Here is an 18,287-nt window from a genome sequence, read left to right as displayed (position 1 = left end):
GAAAAGACACAACGACTGAAAACAGGATACGCTGCTAATTTATGTAGCATTCTTCGCTTTGTTCTTTCTGTTGCACTGCTTCATTCCACTTCTGTCTGTTGAAGTAATTCTGATGACTGCGCATACTGCAGGAGTGGTGTGATGGTAAGGTATGCAGGTTTAATGTCCCAAAGATGCACATTAACTTTGAGAGACATCGTAGTGGAGGTTTCCCGATTAATTTCGACCACGTGGGAGTCTTTAACGTAGCGTAAATTTCTCAGCACACGGGCGTTTTTGCATTTCGCGTCCAGCCAAACAGCATAGCTTCATATCTACGTGACCGCTACATGCGCCATACTGGGTTTTTAAGCTCATCGAAGAAACACCTGGTTTTTAGGAATCGAACGCGAGTCCTATAGCCACTTCGAAAATACTATTATCACTCACTCTAAATGGCCTCTAAACTCTGAAAATTACTAGCATCCGGTACAGCTAGCATATCTTGTTGGCGTGAATACTGCGCTAAATTTGAGAAGTTAAGGACAGCAGAGCGGAAAACATGGCGCACTATTTCTGAATAATAAATTACGGGGATTGAAAGTTCGTTGTCATTGAACTTGCAGTAGTTATCGAGTCTGAGCACGAAATGAGACTGGAGATTTTAGACACAGGAAAGAACAGCTGTCGTCCAGTAACAAGCCGAATGTCTGAGAAACGCTGAAGAAACGGGCTATGTGTAAAAACCCCGCACCTCCACCAGTTCACGACCTGAGGAGGCGTGCAAGTAGGCGTCGGGGAGAACCCAAGAGCGAGAACCTTTTTTAAATTAGAAAGCCAGATCCCAGATCATGGAGCAAGCGCGCCTCTAGAGCCAACCTCCGCTTCGTCGTCGTTTTCGACTCAGCCCAGAGGCCGCGCGGCGCGTTAGGCACGTGGCAATACTATCGCACATGCGCGCCCTCAAAAGAGCTCTTACGGTGGCTCTATCCCTGAACAGAAAGTCGTGTACAGTCTTTACAGGAGCAGATACTCTGAAACACACAACGAAGACATCTTTTGACGGAAATTTTTGAGTGCATGACATGAAAAGTTTTGAAGTGCCGGAGGGTCATTGTGAATTTTAAGGCTGTACTGAAAGCCTCTTGAGTCATTTGGAACTTTGTGGGTTCTTAAATACGAAATATTAACAGTACACGGGTGCAATTCCACTGCCGCTGGGAAAATACGACTGCCGTTGCCAGTCTTTAAGCTTCCAGCAAGTGGCCCGAAGAGAAGGATTCACCGCAGCCGGTAGAAAAGAGTTTCAGTGTCTCTAGACACATGTTATATTGCGGGAATGGCGCTGTACATCAACGTCACTGCGGAATTTCCCACGAAAAATTTAGTTGCGCACTTTGATTTTTAATACGAAACACTTCAGACCAATTTCGAGCACTATATGACCACACATTAACGAAACGTTTAGTGTGTTGCGAAACTAGTACTAATGGGGCAAAGTCTGTCGGGCTAGGATAACCAAGGATAGTTAAAAAGAAGAAAAAAAACTTGCAAGGTGACAATAACATGAGGCTGCGAATTTCAACGCTGTTAGGTCGCTTAACCCTCCTCCCTTCGAAGTGACTCTTTAATGATGCTGTTGAGCATGCAGCTATGAATTTGCAGCTCCTGCGAGAGTTAGTCGCTCATCTAACTCGCAGAGCCACACCGGCTAGTATTGGACTGACGTTCAGACTCTACAGTGGGAACATCGCGGTTCGCCTCTCCTTTGCATCCCTGGTTCAAGTGAACTTTACTTTCTTTTGGAATTTGCTGCTTATGTAGTCTCGTAATTTTTAACTAAAGCACCTGCAAACGAAAACATGTTTTCTTTTTCTATTTCTGTCGTCGCGCTCGTGGATGAGGTGGGTACTGAATTTTAAAGCGCCATTTTTTGAAGTCTGAGAAAAAGCTTGTGGCACCTGATTACATCGGTGGTTTTACTGACCACTTTCGTCATCATCGTTATCAGAGTCGCCCCCCCTGTTGTAGTCTTCCATATAATAAATGTTCATCATAGAGCAAGTCTCAGCTTTGACGCTCTTTCTTGGAGGTACCAGTTTCACAATTTAGGTTTGGCTTTTCGGTCAGTGAAGTCTCTAATTTGTATATGTAGCGGGTGTTTGACCTAAGACTTAATGCAACCTAAACAAAAAACAGCCTTTTTAGATTAGAAGAGGCTTTTTTTTTGTCATAGCATTGTCAGCGGTACATCGCATCATGGTACAGCTAAGACGTGCTAATTAGTATGCTGGTTAACTAATACTGAGTAGTTTCTTTTTAAGTATTACGGCTAGGCTCCTTAAGTATTGAGAGGCGTGTAGCCTACCATAAGTAATATCTATATCAGTTTCAGAATTTCTAAAGCGCGATTACCCTCGGCGTGGTGGCCACACATATATTGGTTACATCGCGCCAAAATTTTTGTTTTCGAGAAGCTTGCACGCAAAGAAACCTCCTGAACACGTAACTCGTCGAAATAGCCAAAATTTGTGGCGCCACAGCGCCGAGGGTAACCGTCGTTTTCGAAATTCTCTAAGCTCATGTGAATATTGCTTACGGTGGGCTACACGCCTCCCAATAAATAAGGAGCCAACAGTAATGGTTGAAAGTAGCCAATTAATATTAGTTCATCAGCCTGCTGCTAGCACATCTCATCTGTATTGTGGTGTACTGCAATGGTGACCATGCTATGCCGAAAAAAGCGTACTTCTAAGTCAAAAAGTCTATTTTTAAAAGCTGCGTTAAGTCTTAGGTGACAGACCGTGTATATGCACTGACGAAATATTTTATTCTAACTGCAGATGTGACACGTGCGTTGAACTTGCGCTTGGTTTGTGCAGTTGTCGCTTTACGTTCTGTCCACCATGAATTCATTTCATGGCATGCAGTGCCAACTATAGCCTTCTCAAGAATTTTTTTGTACCTTAATCGAATATTGATCGATTCATTGAAACGCGTCTGTTACTAATAGCCGATCATATGCCCACCGATCGAGAGTGCGGCTCCCCCGTTCTCACGGCGGCCGAGGCGAGTGCTGATTCGATGAATGCCAATTGCCCTAAAGCATGTTACTCTGGCCTCTTACCGCAAATTTCCCCGATCTTTGCCCAGAACACAGGAATCGCCGTGGTGTCGCCTGTTACTGGAAGAACCCAGTCGCTGAACGTGGCCGGCCAGATCGCAGTAGATAGTTCGATGAACTTCTTTCTGCGTAGCTCTGAATGTTGTTAGCATTCCCAAATGATGTGTGTAACGGTCGCCGGGCTTCCGCAGCGACGGGAGATCATTTCGTTGGGGTTTCTGTTGAGAAACTTGTGTCTTAAAGCAGGGGTAAAACTCCCGATTTCAACCCTAAGAAAAAAACCTGCGGTACATTCATGAAGTTCGTACGTCACAAAGCATTGCACTTTTCCGGAACTTCTAAAAACGCTCAGCTATGATATGCAAACTCAAAGACTGGTCTAGCAAGCCAGCAGGTAAGGATATTAGGCCTTTGGTTTCTTTCGCCAACCGCAGGTTCCTGCTGTTGATGGTGTCAGCAGACTACTGTTGACGCCATTGAAGGAACAAGGAATGTGGTAAAGTAAAAAAATTCACAACTAGAGAATTCATTTTTTTTTCTCTAGTTGTGAATTTCCATTAAATTAATTAATAAATAAATTATTCCCACTAAAGCGCAAAGAAACATTGGCTGGAAAATGACGCTGACGAGAGCTAACTACAAAATTGGTTGTTAGTTAGTGCGTGTCTGTTTTAGCGAGGCTAAAATGAGGCTAGTAGAATGAATACGCTGAGTGGTTACAAGGACTAAGCAAGAGAAAGAGAACTGTACATGACGAAAATCTGAATTGAAATTTTATTATACAACAAAGTACATAAAGAAGAGGTCCATCACTGAGCATACACGTTAGTGACCCCAGTTATCACACGTGCAGGCAGCATGGGTCACAAGCGCGAGGTCACTCTAGAACTTCGAGTCAGGGCATTCTAAGATTGTAAGAAGAGGTATGTCAAAGGCGTGCCTGTTAGCAGTAATGAAGAGGTCTTGCCCTCATCAGGTGCAAAATAGCTTAGACCGTCCGACTACCAGGCTTACGAAAACTGGCTTTCCGAGACATTTTATCAGACCGGTAGCGAATGATTGCCTGAAGCTATTAAAAGGAAGGAGTTTTCCGTTGGAAACCGGCGTATAGGAAACAAAAATACCAGTCGTCATGCCATATGTGCATAACGTCTCGCAGCCCATAAAAAAGATAGACAGCAGGCATAACGTGAGCTGGATTCTGTTCCCTATGAAAATTGAGATGATTGGGCCAGAAGATAAACTGCATCGTAACGCAAGGCCTTCGCTGCTCTTGCGTACAACAGCGTAAAACCGTTTGTGCGTAGTCAGACTGAGTAACCTACCACAATTTTGTGTCTTGCGGTGCTAGTTATGTTGGGCAAAGTGGTCGTTGCTTAAACGTTAGCTGCCTCGAGTGTTAAAATGAAAGCCTGGTATAGATCCGCGCTCCAGGTGCTCTTGCAGGTCACTACAAAAATTCCAATCCCTATAAAACGACAACCAATTTTGTAAAATATGTGCCATTAAACCCAACACATCACAACACACACACAATTTTGTAAAAAAAGTTGTGTTCTGGCCACATGCGAGATCATGGACGCGTTCTCTATCGAGAATAGAGGTGAAGGTTGTGTTAGCACGCTTTCTGTAGCGCTAACTCAGGGTGAGATAAAAAAATAATTGATAATGACAAATAGTGACACACATGCTTCGTGATGGCAGCCATTTGCTTTTTTGTGTCCTGCCTTGTTGAACAAAATTTCAGTTGAGTCATACGCCCCGCACAGTCGTCGTCTAATTTTCTCTCGAGTTTCGAGTTAGAGGAAAATAACAAGAAGAATAAGAATGGGGTGGAGCGCATATGGCAGGTTCTCTCAGAAAATGAATGGCACTTTACCAATATCCCCCAAGAGAAGAGTTTGCAACCGCTTTATCTCACCGGTACTCACCTATGTAGCAGAAACGTGGAGGCTAACAAAATGTGCCACATGTATCACGGCGACTAATCGGAGGAATATGTGGTCATGTGATAAACAACAACAAGCACACCCCATGCATGTCTGTAATTCGTAATTTTGTGCATATCTATGTGTTATCAAAAAATTTAATTGCTCATTGTAAGCTGCCATAAGTGCTTGGTTGCGTCAGTATATGACTAAGTCTTGTCATTTACACCCTTACTTCATCATGAGTGCTGTTTGGGGCAATGGTTTCTTCAATAAGAGGCTGGCACTGGGTACTGCTTTGAGACCCACGTTGCTTTGGCGGCGAACAATGTTTCTTGTTAACTGCTTCCGTGGGCGTTATTAAATGTGGAAGGTGTTTAATGACGTTTCCTTCAGGCAAATGAAGTGAACTTTATTGGAAACGATAAACCATGCTTCCTTACCCTATCGCGATCAATGGGGCTCCAGCCTCATTTCTCTGTGAACAGTCTGCTTCAGAGTAGCCTACAGGCTGCTGCTCGCTGCATGTGCAATAAATAAACATAACTGAATGCTAACCGTTATGCACATGTGCAGTCTGGATAAAAGACGCCATTGGAAGGTGGTCGGAGGTTATCTATGCCAGAATAAAACAAGGCGATTGCTTCCATTATTGCCTGTAATCAAGGTACGGATTTTTGATGTTGATAACCAATGCGAATTCGATGTCCAGTTGACGCAATGAATTCAAAAATTTGTAAAAATCTTTTTGCGAAGTGGACAGAAAAGAAGAAAACTCGGTGTCAGAGCAATGCATTTGTAAAAGCTGCAAGTGTTTACAGCTCAGAGTGAGATGCGTGAGGCTTTCTAAGAGATAAAAAATATGAGTGTTGGAGGAATTGCGAAACTTGGTAAGAAAAGTGTGAAGGAACTAAAAAGAAAAACTAGACGGAACCTTGCTCTGTTGATGGGAAAAGCTTTGGCTAGTATACTGCATTTCTAATATGTCAGAATCACAGGTCAGATGAGCGTTGTCATACAACAAGTTTCCCTTGGCGTAATTCAAGGCATAAGAGCGGACTCCTTCACACACCACTTTTAGAGTAACGAGTAAAGAACGATTGCCACATGCATTCCTTCTTTGCATTGGAATAGATCAAGCCATTATTGTTGGAAGGTCACGTTTATCTGGGCAGGCTTATTCGTTCTCGTATTTATTAAAGAGTTAAAATTAGAGTCTTAACAGGTTAGAAGATTATCCCATCTATTTATTTTTATCCTCAGTGCGACAAATATCATTCAGAGTCATTTTACTTTGCGAGATGTAACCTGTGAATCGTAGGACACATTTCATTTATGAACCAAACACATTAATATTTACCTCAACACGTGCTTCATGTTCACGCTTGCAAACAAATCTGACATAGGTACTCTACAAGGATGAGATCAGTTCCGAAAGGTTAACATTGGGAGGATCATGATAATACGTACTGCAACTGCAGTGTTTGGGGACCGCTTGTAGGACACACGTTAGGAATATAGGGCTAATTAATGGTCCCTATCTCCTACTGCAAACTCTAAGAGAAATATACGTAACACTAATCCGATGGGCAAATTTCACTTCATTGATCCAATTGCACGATAACAATGTGTTCAGAAAACTACTTCGTATCAGACACGGTATATGAGGGGCGCTCATTTATGGCCCTTAATGTATAACTTATGGTACCTATACGTCTAGATGAATGTTGGCACGCGTGTCAAAATGCTCGAAAGGCAAGAAAATACTACCGCTACTGATGCGTACTGGGCGCGATACTATCGCCAGGCCCGCTTGCAACTTGCGCTGAATGACGCGATCGCAATGGTCCTGCTGCACTAGATATTTATGTGCACGTCGATAAGAGAAACACGTTTTTTTGGTAGCCTTCTGCTGAAATGTACCGCAACTCGTACTCGAGGCTAGCCGTGGTTTATTGAAGCGTAATCCCCGCGTCAAAAGGATGCCCGCTGCTCCGCTTTCCCGGTGGGATCCTGCTCCATCTTCTTTTCCTGAAACCAAATCACGCATCCCCGGCGTCGCTCAACCGTTATGTACATTGAGATGCGCAACTGAGCCGGGGTTATGTTAACAAGCGCTTTCCTGCAAGTGGCGAGCAAGAGTAAGAAAATGAAAAAGAAAGCAAAATGAATTCGTGCATTTTAACGCAGTCATGACACCTTGCTTATAATCCGGCTCTTTGCGCAGCTTCTACCTTTCTTTATTTTTACTGCGCCTCCTTCGCGTGGCGTACGGCGGTCCATGGGATCTTTTTCAAGCGCATTTCGTTTTTCTTTTTGCCCTTCTTTTCGCGACGCGCTGCTCTTTGAGAGTGCTACTACGTCTGTTGATAGCGGCCGGAGATCCACGGGCGGAGGACAGCGCTCATTGCTAGGCTGAGGCCGTCCTAACAGGTCCTGCAAGGAAGAGCGGCCGTCGACAAGTTAAAAATAAAATTAAGTCAGGCTTGATATTCTGCTGCGATTGCTGGACGCTAGCGCTGTCCTCAAGGACGCGTTGTCTCGACTCTTCCCCTCTCTTCGAATGAGCATGCATGCCGCGAAGCTGGAGCGTGGCGTGGGAAGGGAGGGAGGGGGTTCCGTCTTCGCTTTGAGCGGTCACCGCTGGCTCACGCGTCCTGCGATGCGCACCACCGTCCAACGGGATTCACCGCCGAAGTGCTGCTTGACGCTGCAACCTCCTCGCCCCACGTACGTGATGTCCGGTCCATCTTGGCGGCTAGTCTGAAAGATGGCCTTAACGTGGCGCTTCTTCACATGGCTATAAAAACGCGGTCGCAGCTTCCAAAAGGCCAGATCTTCCTCTTACATCCGACCGAACGGACCCAGGGATCCCATTCCACGATGCTGTGCAAGGTAGGAGCCTAGCGAGCGCAGTGAAAGAGGGAAAGGAACCGAGAAAGTGCAGTCGGGGCTAGACAACGTCCTCATCATTCTCGGTTGATGGCGGAGTACTAAAGCAAGCGCACCGTCTTCTTGTTTCGCAGGTTGTCCTCCTCTGCCTGGTGGCCTTCGCCGCCGCCCAGGTCCAGCTCCAGGAGCAATTCGTACGTTTCACTTGTGCTGTATCCACGTTTGCGCTGCCCAGTCCTGATACCCAGCCTATTAGTCGTGATAGCGGAAAGCTGCTGTTAGAAGAGAAACTGCAGACGTCTTCTTACACTGTAGCGGGACTAAAAGCTATTTACTCCGCAGCATTTAACGCAGTCAAATGCTAGTTTTATTTGTAAGCTCAGAGAAATTAATAATATTATGTGCTATCTCTAGGGTCATATCCCACTTCTTATTACGTAGCAACGAGACGAAGTAAACAAATGAAGGTATAACGATTCTTTTCGGTTTCCATTGTCATGAAAGAACGACATGACTCGATAGGATTTAACCTGCCACAAACGTCGATTTGGACCTCCGGCGTAATAATATCGATGTAGCCAATCAGGCAGTCGAATGATATTTAATGGTGTAGGCGGATCACAAAATAATGTTATCTCAAAGGAGAACTATTGGAATTTCTGCTGTATTCTATAAATGTTTCACTGGTTTAGAACTCTGACAAAAATTGAGCGTGACCCGTGGCCAAGTGGAATTAAAGGATGCATCTCTGATTCGGACCTTCGTACTCTTCACCCACAGCCACCCCACCCATACACCTTCAGCTACGAGTCCACCGGCGAGGACGGCGGCCGTCTTAGCCAGCAGGAGTCCGGCGACGAGAGGAACGGCAAGACCGGCAGCTACAGCTACCAGACCCCAGACGGTGTCTACCGTACTGTCAACTACGTTGCCGACGCCGACGGTTTCCGTGTGTCCATCGACACCAACGAGCCAGGCACCAAGTCTGAGAACCCAGCTGATGTGCAGATCAACGCCAACCCAATTGAGGTCCCAGCCACCGCCTACACCTTCGGCAAGTCCAAGAGCTAAATTAATCGCTCGAGAAAATCAACTACCGCTATGTAAATTAAAAGAAGAATATTATTCTCCCGACTGCCGCACCGACCTATCCTTGGTCTCCGTTCCACGTGCTCCTGCTTCCTACTGACTGCTCCTTGCCTTCGCTTCCACCTGCCACGTTTGGATAGTGTTTGTTGGACTAAACAACGCCGGCCATACGTGACTTCCTGTCGTGAACGTTCTGTGTTCCACTCGAATCAGTCCTGCTCTTCCTGGATTCCTTTCTCGATCTGACCTTTTCTCTTTCTCTTTCAAAAGAAAACGAGAACAATAAACCTACAGTTTTGTTACAATGGTTGCCTCTCTGTGACTCTTTAGCTGTACCCTTGCGCATTGATCCCGTCAATGGTAGGGTAGAGAACCAAGCATTCCGACGCCTTTCTTCTCGTCGGATGGCTTCTGATGTGGCCCTGAAGGTAGTGGGCCGGTGCAAACCAGGAAAGAAGTGACAGTATATGAAAATATATCTTTTGAATACAAGTAGATGTTCTGCGCAAATCCATGATGTTCTTGTGCTTTTTTTTTGTTCATTGAAGGTCTGCAGCCTACGCGTCCTGATGAACGGCTAACCCTTGAGAAAAAAAACTGGCAATTGGTCAAATTCGAAACCACTTTGTATTCAGAGCTAGTATACCCTTGCAAAGTTCCGAAGCCAGTCGAGCACACATGCTTAAGAAGTGGCCAACTGTCCATGGCATCGAAGAGCGATATCTATAAAAAAGTCGTACGCCACTCAAAAAATAAAAAAAATTGCTCCTCAAGGTTCTTATTGTGTTTTAATCTGCGCTTTAAAAATGCAGGGTGTTGGCAGTCCAGAGCTTATTAAAAGGGTCTGAAAAATGTTCCTTGAAACTTGATGCTGAATCCTAAATAGTTGATCTTGGCATTTAAAGGTGAAATTCATTAGAAACAGCCCAGTTTTGCGTACAAAGAAAACACTTTGGGCACGCAGTAGCGGAGGTCTTCAGATCAAATTAGACCGCCTCCAATTTTGGTAAACATGCAATGAAAGCTGAACATGGAAGAGTTTTTGTACTCGCTGCCCATGAAAAGTGCGGCGGTGCGGTTAGGATCAGATGTGTGGCTGCATGCCCAGTAGCACGCCATGGGCACTTAGCACCAGGCTAGGTTGATTTAACCGTGAACCAAAAAGTTGCAGTAATTACTGAGAGCGTACAGTACCGTGAGGTAAAAAAAATACCTTCGGGTTTCGTTTAAAGAACTAGCTAAAATTAAGCTCCGGTACAGTTGGTCTGGAAGCCGAACTCGCTTATGCCGCCGACTCCTTTCTAGCACAGTAAGTCACCGTTTCTATTTATCGTCAGTATAGAGATGATGATACCTTCACAGTTACTCTTATATTGCCTCGTGATTTTCTCTAAAGTCTTTTATTTGTCATATCTGCCGGCTCGAAAGCACTGGTGTTGAATGTTTCTATTTTCATTCTTTGTCAACAGGAGTATGTGGGGATGATTTGACCCCTTAGCGAAGTTTTTACTATGGAGTTAAATATGGAGCGGTGTCCACACTTAACACTAAGCAGCAGATTTTCACACACACTTCAGATTTCAGGGAAGTTCTGTGTTAAACCTACAGAAGAGCCTCAAGGTTGCTATTCTGTTATTACATGAAATGAACTCGGAGACGGCTAGATTTAAGTGAAGATTTGGGGTGTAACTTGCGCTGGGAAAGGGGTGATGAAAATGAATTTAAATGGCGCAAGGGCATCTGTGGCTAAAGAGTGCCATGACACAAGGGTTTCTCTGGCACCCACGGGGGAGGAGGGGGGGGGGGGGGGGCGGTCCGAAAAGTCTAGGCGATGTTCTTTGGCATGCAAGTTGTTTTAAGCGTGGAATTGTTTGCATTTCAAGTGTTATTTCACAGTTTCTTGTGGCGGATGACAGCATACGACAGCAAAAAAAAGGAGGGAGGGGTGGAGGGAAAGCAAGATTGATGCGCGAAGAGCTAGAATGTGCCAGCAGCGATTGTAATTAACACTGTCATGTAATGTTTTCCAAACAGGAAGAGAAATTGGCATTTTTTTTTCATCAAGCTGCGCTAGTGTATACTATCTACAGGTAGCTCGAAGGAAGCGCCAAATTTTTGCCCTGTGAATTTCTTTTTCAAGCACGCTTTAAGAATGTATTGTTCGTATATTAGGGTAATTAGTCTTTCTGAACAGAGAAAACTCTCTAAATTTTCAGTTTGAGCTACTAAAGATGCGTGATAAGAAATCACATGTGGGAAATTAATAACAGGGAAGCAGAAAAAAGCGAGACAGGATTATGATCGTGCTAGGAGTTTGTTTTGCTTTCCGATAACACCTTATTATTCATTTTGGCACTTAGTGTGCAACGCGGGGTTTGACCTCATCCGAGGTAAGTGATGAAATACCGCATTATCCTTCATATTGAAAGCGATAGTGGCGCACTGCAAAAAAGAACATGCTAATTTCGAATCTGCTGTGAAGGCTAGTAGTGGTCATGCCCGAAAATTCTGCACAAAAACATCCTTGAACGGAAAAGGGTTTATTAAAGCAATTTTTTTTTCATGTATTGTAAGATTTCACTATAGCAATAAATACCAACAGGTTTTCAGTTTTTTGCTATTAACGTTTTGCTATCGTCAAAAGCGTTCGCCAAGGGTTTTGTATGGCAGTCTTAACTGCTCCATACGAGTGATGGAACAAGCTTAAAAGAAAGACTTTTCTACATGTCGGAAGAATGCATCACGAATCAATACTTCCGTAACAGACCTTAGAATTTTTCGATACTCAAAATTTTCATCCACGAACGCTGGGCATAGTACCACCAAGTGGAGAATTGCTGCTGTTTGAAGTAATTCAACACGCGTACTCGAAAGTTTTTTTGCGAATTCCATGCATTACAAAACCGAAAGCAGCATATAACGTACAAGAAAATGTCATTGTTGCAAAGCCTACGCTGCTACAATAATTATACGTCTAATATCCAATGCAGCTTCTACGTCCACGTTTCATGAAAGCGTTTTTGCAGCTTTCTGGGTAATCAGTAACGCCCTGGTGTGCGTATTTCTTTCTACAAACAGTATAGTACATTCATCGGAGCTAACTTGTCTTCTTGTGACAGGTTTCATTTGCGAAGTAGATTTTACAGGTTTCGTGTACTTTTTCTGAGCATCAACGTACAGTGGACAGGTGTTAGTGTGTATCAACTCTCTAAAAGAGCACCATGGGGAGTACATACGCAAAAGAGTTGTGGGCTATGAACTGCACGCTTTTAAACTATCCACTGTCAGGAGGCGTTTTCAGAGGTTGCTTACACTGGCACTGCTGGTCTCATGCCCAGACTAAGTTCAGTTGACTTACTTATTTCATGTTTTTTCGTATGCTCACAATAGCAAGTTGCCACACTGCTGTGCATGCATTAAATATTTGTAAATCAATAACGCACCTGACTTAAGCCGTTATAAATTCCATAACTTGACCCAACGATCTTCAGTACTCAAGACTCTCAATATACCTTTTTTTTCTTCGCTCGCTTGCCTGACGCAACCTAAATAATTTTTGTGGGTTTAAAAATCTGATGCGCGCTTGATGGAGGAGGATCTGCAAGAACATGAATGACGAGTCGTAGTTGCAGTGCCCGAGTTACTAGCCCTAACATTCCAGCACAGTTTGTCCAAAAGCTAAAGTCTTCGTTAGGCCCAAAAGGTCCGATACGCATGGCCTGTTCTCTTTACCGCCGGTGGACACAGGGGGACACAGTATGGCCGCCTTATCGCTGTCCACGATCACCGCTGGGTGGTCGCACAAGCCGCTCAGGAAGCGAGAGCGGCGAGACGGGTGCCTTCATTGGTATGGAAGTGTCGTATGCTCATAATCCAGCTCCCTGTACATCCTGGACCGAGTGGTCGAGGCTCTATTTTTTGCTGCTCCGCCCGCTCCCTGACGTCCGCCTAGGGCGTCCTTGATCCATTTCGTCCTTGGCGTCGGCGCCTGCGTGATCCGTGGGAGGATGCTCCAGCCGCAGATGCCGCTGTGCGCCCGTAGCCACCGCTTTTGCGAGACCTCGCCGGCATGCCGTCGCGCAGCCCTGCGCTGGGAGAATGCTCGTATAAATGCGATCATGGCCATTCATTTCCAGTCTGTTTTTCCCGGTCACGCTTCACTGGTGCGTCTATTTCATCCGCTGGAAAAAAGAAACGATTCATAGGCGGCGGTAACGACGGGTATAGGCGTCGAGTGAGCTGAAGTATCGGGTTGAGAAGGAGTTACTTTTTCTTTTTTTGGCTGAGAGTTAAATGACCAGGAAATTACTAACGCTGTAAGGATGTACGATGATACACTTAAAATCATTATCCTTAATTTGATATTCGACATTCCGTTCCGTCTTTGCGAACGTGACCGAAGAGCGGAGTCTTCGCATTTACAGCCACTGGTTTTACGTACTGGTTACCGTGGAAACAAATGTGCCATGAAGCATGGGATTAAAACGGGAATACGTATCAATTCATTTCAAATCTATTCATGGCAACATTATAAGACAAACATTTTGAATATTGTAATATTTTAAGGTATTCTTATGAAAAATTGAAGGTAATGATCCATTGTTATCATATGTAACAAAATCAAATCTTTCTTTTAAAGTGTTTCCATCGATCGCATAAAACAGTTAAGACTGCCATAGAAGTGCAATGGGGAACGCTTGGGACGACATCAAAAACGTGAATAAAAAAAATACAAGAGTGCCGTCAGGTGATCTGCGGATACATTGCCTTTTATAGTGAAATCTTACATTATATGAAAAGATTGCGCTTAACGTCAGTCCCGATCAAAAATGCTTTTGTCCAGAATTTTTGGGTATGAATCCTGTTGTCGCCAATTCGAATTCATTACCAGGAACCCCGTCAGGCTGTTATAATAGTAGCTATTTCAGCAGTGATCACCCCTCCCCCTCCACTCTTTTATACACACACGTTCTTAGGGCCCCTGTGGGTGCTCAGTGCGTATGGTGCCAGGCTGCAGACCCGAAAGACTCGACCCCGGCCATGTTGGTCGCATTTCGATGGAACAGAAATGCTAGAGGCAGAGGCCTATTTAATGTGCGGTGTCAATGCGCTTTATAGAACTCCAGGTGGCTGAAATTACCGGGGCCCTCCACAAAGGAGTTCCTCATAGCCCGAGTCGCTTTGGGAGGATGAATCCTATCAAACGAAATCAAACCGAACTATTTTAATAAAGCAAATCCAAACAAACTAACTCCAAAAGAAAATCCAAGCAAATTATATACGCTTTCGAATTTAGCGTTTAAGAAGAGAAGGAAGGTTTTATTTCAAGTTTAAATCTATGTTTGAATTCATTCTTGAGATAAAGTGAAGCAGCGTTGCCTTCCCCATGTGCCCCAACCTGTGTATGTGTACTACTGCACTACAGACACCAAAAGCCACTTTCCGAGAAGATAGAGCAGCTGACAGCTGATACTCCTTTTTCCCCAGAGATGGCGCCTCCAGTCGGCAAAACACATTTGTAGAGCACGGGCATTCCTGATTGGCTCAGCTCGTCATAATATCTATCTACTCTTATTTCCTGTTTGTTTCAGCGCTTCAATGTTGTTTCATTTGATCTGCATAGATTTTGATCGCGTTAATGAAAATGGCTGTCTTCATATGCTCTAAAAAGCAAGTGTTATTGCGCTGGAAAAGTGCAGCCTTATTTGCAGCACTCGTATGCCATTTATACGCAGCAGACAATTAGCTTATCATACTATGCGCTTTAGAATTTTAAAGTTCGTCTCCTAGGCTAGTTCAGAAATCTCACGTTGCTTCGCTAAATTTAGGGTCCAAGGTGCCTGTGTTGCTTTTCAAATAAATAATTTTGACTGCTAATAAAATTTTCTATATTGCCTCTTTTGATGGGATCACTCAGTGCCCGCAAATACGGGTGCTCTAAACAGCTTGAAACAAGCATCTGGCCTGCTAGAACTGCACCTATCAAGTTTTGAGACAAATAGCTCCGACTGAAGGTACGTTAACACCTTGAAATTGTACGCTACATACAGAGGCAAAGTGAACGCTGTCAGTATGAAATCTGAGTTGGTAGTCAGTACTCTTCGGGTCTTCGTCCTTGACTTTAGTGTAGGGTCAACGGCGAGGCTTTTGAGCATTTCTTTTCACGGCAAACGATAAGTACACTATGACGCGATCTATTTTCTTGTTTAATTGTGAAGTCATTTCTTAGTTGTCTACTCACTTAAAAGGTGGCGCTGGCTCCACACGGCAAGCTGTCATGTTTTGAACGTATTTGCTTCTATGCAAGGTACGCTACTACTGTACATCTACCTTGGAACTCTTCCAAAGCCCTTAAAAAAGTGCCACATAAAGAGTACCTTCATGTAAGCGCTCAAGCCTTTAGTATTTAAAGCTTCACCGCATACTTTTTATTGACATTTCGCTGCTCAAGCCCATAGTTCAGAACTGATTAATTTTACCTGGTCTATCAAGTATTTCTTCAGACTGAAAATATACCGCCGACTAGGTGAAGGGACCACAATCACTAATTTGTTGGTTTTACTCGTGTAGGATGAAGTGTCTTTTTAAAGTTTTGAATATGTTGAGGTGACAGCCTGAGTGGTCGCTGAGTTATTATATATGTGCGCAGTCAGCCCGGTTTCTCTTTGTTATAAACAAGTTGCTCTCAGAGACGCTGTGCCCCGAAATCCTTTCTGTCGTATAATCACAATCCTATCACCGACTGCTGTCTGCAAAAGTGGAGAGAAAATGGAAAGTTACGGAAAAATAAATGCACGTTTCTTGGCACAAAGAAGCAAGGCATATCTTTTTCGCAATCTCCAAGTGAAGTTTACAAGCTGGCGTAGGGCATCAAACGTGGATATCCTCTAAAAGCTCTGCGTGGGACGTGCCCCAAACCACAACTACTAAAGCGTCGCTCTCTCTGGCTCCGTGCCTGCATGGTTCTGGACGTTTTCGAAGTGAATGGAAATGCAGAATTCGCTCTGTCGACGGTGTGCTATTCATTTCTAAATTAAAGCTTCAGCTTAAGAAATGTCCGTAAAAGCAGAAATGGCGACAGACGTCTGTAAGTTGGCAGTGACAAGTGGCCCACCTGCTGCGGTGGGTAGGTTGTCGCCTACCCACCGAACTTCTTTGGGCTACGTAGTAGGGCTACGAACTTAGTAGACAACATATACGACTTTACTATATTACTCGGGATATAGCGAACCTTCGTATGCCACCTCGGATATATCGACATTTGGTGTGCAAACCTCTCATATAACGACCTTTAGTGTTTTACCTTGGAATAACGAGCATAAATATGCCAACTCGGATATATCAAACGTGTCAAGCTCGGATATAACGACCATTCGGCTGCTTACGCACTGAAACGATGCACCGAAAACCACCCAAGAGTTTTATGTTTTTTCCATGTTCCTACTGCCGCAAGGCTCTTGCTGTGGTAGGGTGCCTCACTTTCAGCCATAAAAATGGTTTGGTTTGATTTATTGGGGTTTAACGTCCCAAAGCAACTCAGGCTATGAGGGACGCCGTAGTGAAGGGCTCCGGAAATTTCGACCACCTGGAGTTCTTTAACGCGCACCGACATCGCACAGTACACGGGCCTCTAGAATTTCGCCTCCATCCAAATTAGGCTGCCGCGGCCGGGATCGAACCCGCGTCTTTCCAGCCAGCAGCCGGGCGCCGTAACCACTGAGCCACCACGGCAGGGCCCCATAAAAATAGGGAAGAAGCAGCCCCTATGGCAGTAAAAAGTAGAAGAGCGCATTAAAAGAAAATTTTATTTCTTAAACTCTGTTTCCTCGCGCCCCAGTTTCTTTGACATTGTGAAAGTTTCGTTGCTACCGATATGTTTTCAGCCAGTCACTTCTTTCTCTTCGGGAAAAAACGTTACCACAAAATGCAACACAAATTGCACAGCTAAGGTTGTCACAAAGCCATAACGACAAATAACAAGAATATCACTGTGATGCATGTAGTTCATTTTAAACAAGCGTGAGAGAGGCATTTATTTATGAGCTCTTAACATCATACACGTTCAAGGCGTTTCATTCACATATATTCTGAGTAAATAATGAATACCGGAAAGTGTCTTTATAGAATGGAAACTAGTTTAGTGTGTGTGAGAGAGGATGATGTACTTACATCGTTTGGTATCTTGATACGTATCGCAAAGTGTCCAGTTTTAATTGATTGCGCATAAGTTGACACATGGTTTCAAGGCGTCTTAGTTTAGGTCTGTTTTGAAGTGTTAGCAGTCCTGAATGTTTAAATAATTGTGTAATTGAGTCGCTTAACCTGTGCTATATACACATCTTGGCGCCTTTCTTGAACTGCTTCAAGTTTTTTAATCAGCTTGTTAGTGAAAGGAATCCAAACAGCATTTAGGCACACTTCGTCTGGTCTGAAGAATATTTTGTATGCAGGCAACATGGTTTCAGGTGTTGCTAATTCGAGGCGTCTATTAACAAAAATAACTGTTTTAGAGCGGTTGAAGTGACATTGTTAACATGAGGATCCCTTCTCAGGTCAGGGGTTAGTATTACGCCTAGATGTTTGCATTCGTTGACAGATGCAAGAGGAATGTTGTTTAAGGTGTACTGAAAGAGTGACTGGTGTTTCTTTTTGGTTAAAGATAAAAGAACAGATTCATTAACGCTAAGAGTCACCGGCTATTCTCCGCACCACCTGGTCACAGCTGTTATGGTGTTGCTTAAAGCTATACGTCATTGAAAAAGTTAGTTTCCTGCTAAAGTACACGATAAGAGGCAGAAAGTATTTGTGGGAGATACTAGCAGGCAGGTCGTTTATAAAAATTAAGAATAATACTGGGACTAGAACACTTTGTTGCTGCATACCTGTTGTTACATTAACTGTCGCAGACTTCTGGTTGTTAATTTCGGCAAACTGAGAACGGTCAGTGTGGTATCTACTAATGCAGTCTAATATGGGGCCAATTCCTAAGGCTAGTAGTTTAAGTTTTGAAAGAAGTTTGGTGTGCGATACGCGGTCGAAGGCTTCCGAAAAGTGTAAGAAAATGATGTCCATTTGTTTCTGGTGATCAATAGCGACGAATATAACGTGTGTTAGTTCAATTAGTTGAATAACGTTAGACAGCTTCTTTGGAAATTCCCGCTCAAAAGGTGTTATTGTTTGAGTTTCTTCTCAAAAGCTGTTATTAAATTGAAGATAATGTGTTCAAGTAGCCTCCGTTCTGTGTTAGTTAATGAGATTGGTCTGAAATCTGAAGG

At 44.0% G+C, this 18,287-nt stretch overlaps 1 protein-coding gene across 1 annotated transcript; it reads left to right on the top strand.

Annotated features, from left to right (window-relative positions):
• Positions 1-7,765: 7,765 nt before the first annotated feature.
• On the top strand, positions 7,766-9,317 carry LOC149342126 (cuticle protein 10.9-like). Its single transcript, XM_089542111.1, has 3 exons — positions 7,766-7,926; positions 8,058-8,117; positions 8,704-9,317. Exons 1-3 carry the CDS (start codon positions 7,828-7,830, stop codon positions 8,992-8,994), a joined length of 450 nt encoding a protein of 149 aa, XP_089398237.1. The 5' UTR covers positions 7,766-7,827; the 3' UTR covers positions 8,995-9,317.
• Positions 9,318-18,287: the final 8,970 nt, after the last annotated feature.

Source organism: Amblyomma mixtum, chromosome 5, assembly GCF_055824585.1.
Source record: "Amblyomma mixtum isolate Tamu chromosome 5, ASM5582458v1, whole genome shotgun sequence".
Taxonomy (NCBI): domain Eukaryota; kingdom Metazoa; phylum Arthropoda; class Arachnida; order Ixodida; family Ixodidae; genus Amblyomma; species Amblyomma mixtum.
The sequence above is the reverse complement of the archived record's forward strand: the minus strand, read 5'-3'. Positions and strand labels throughout refer to the sequence as shown.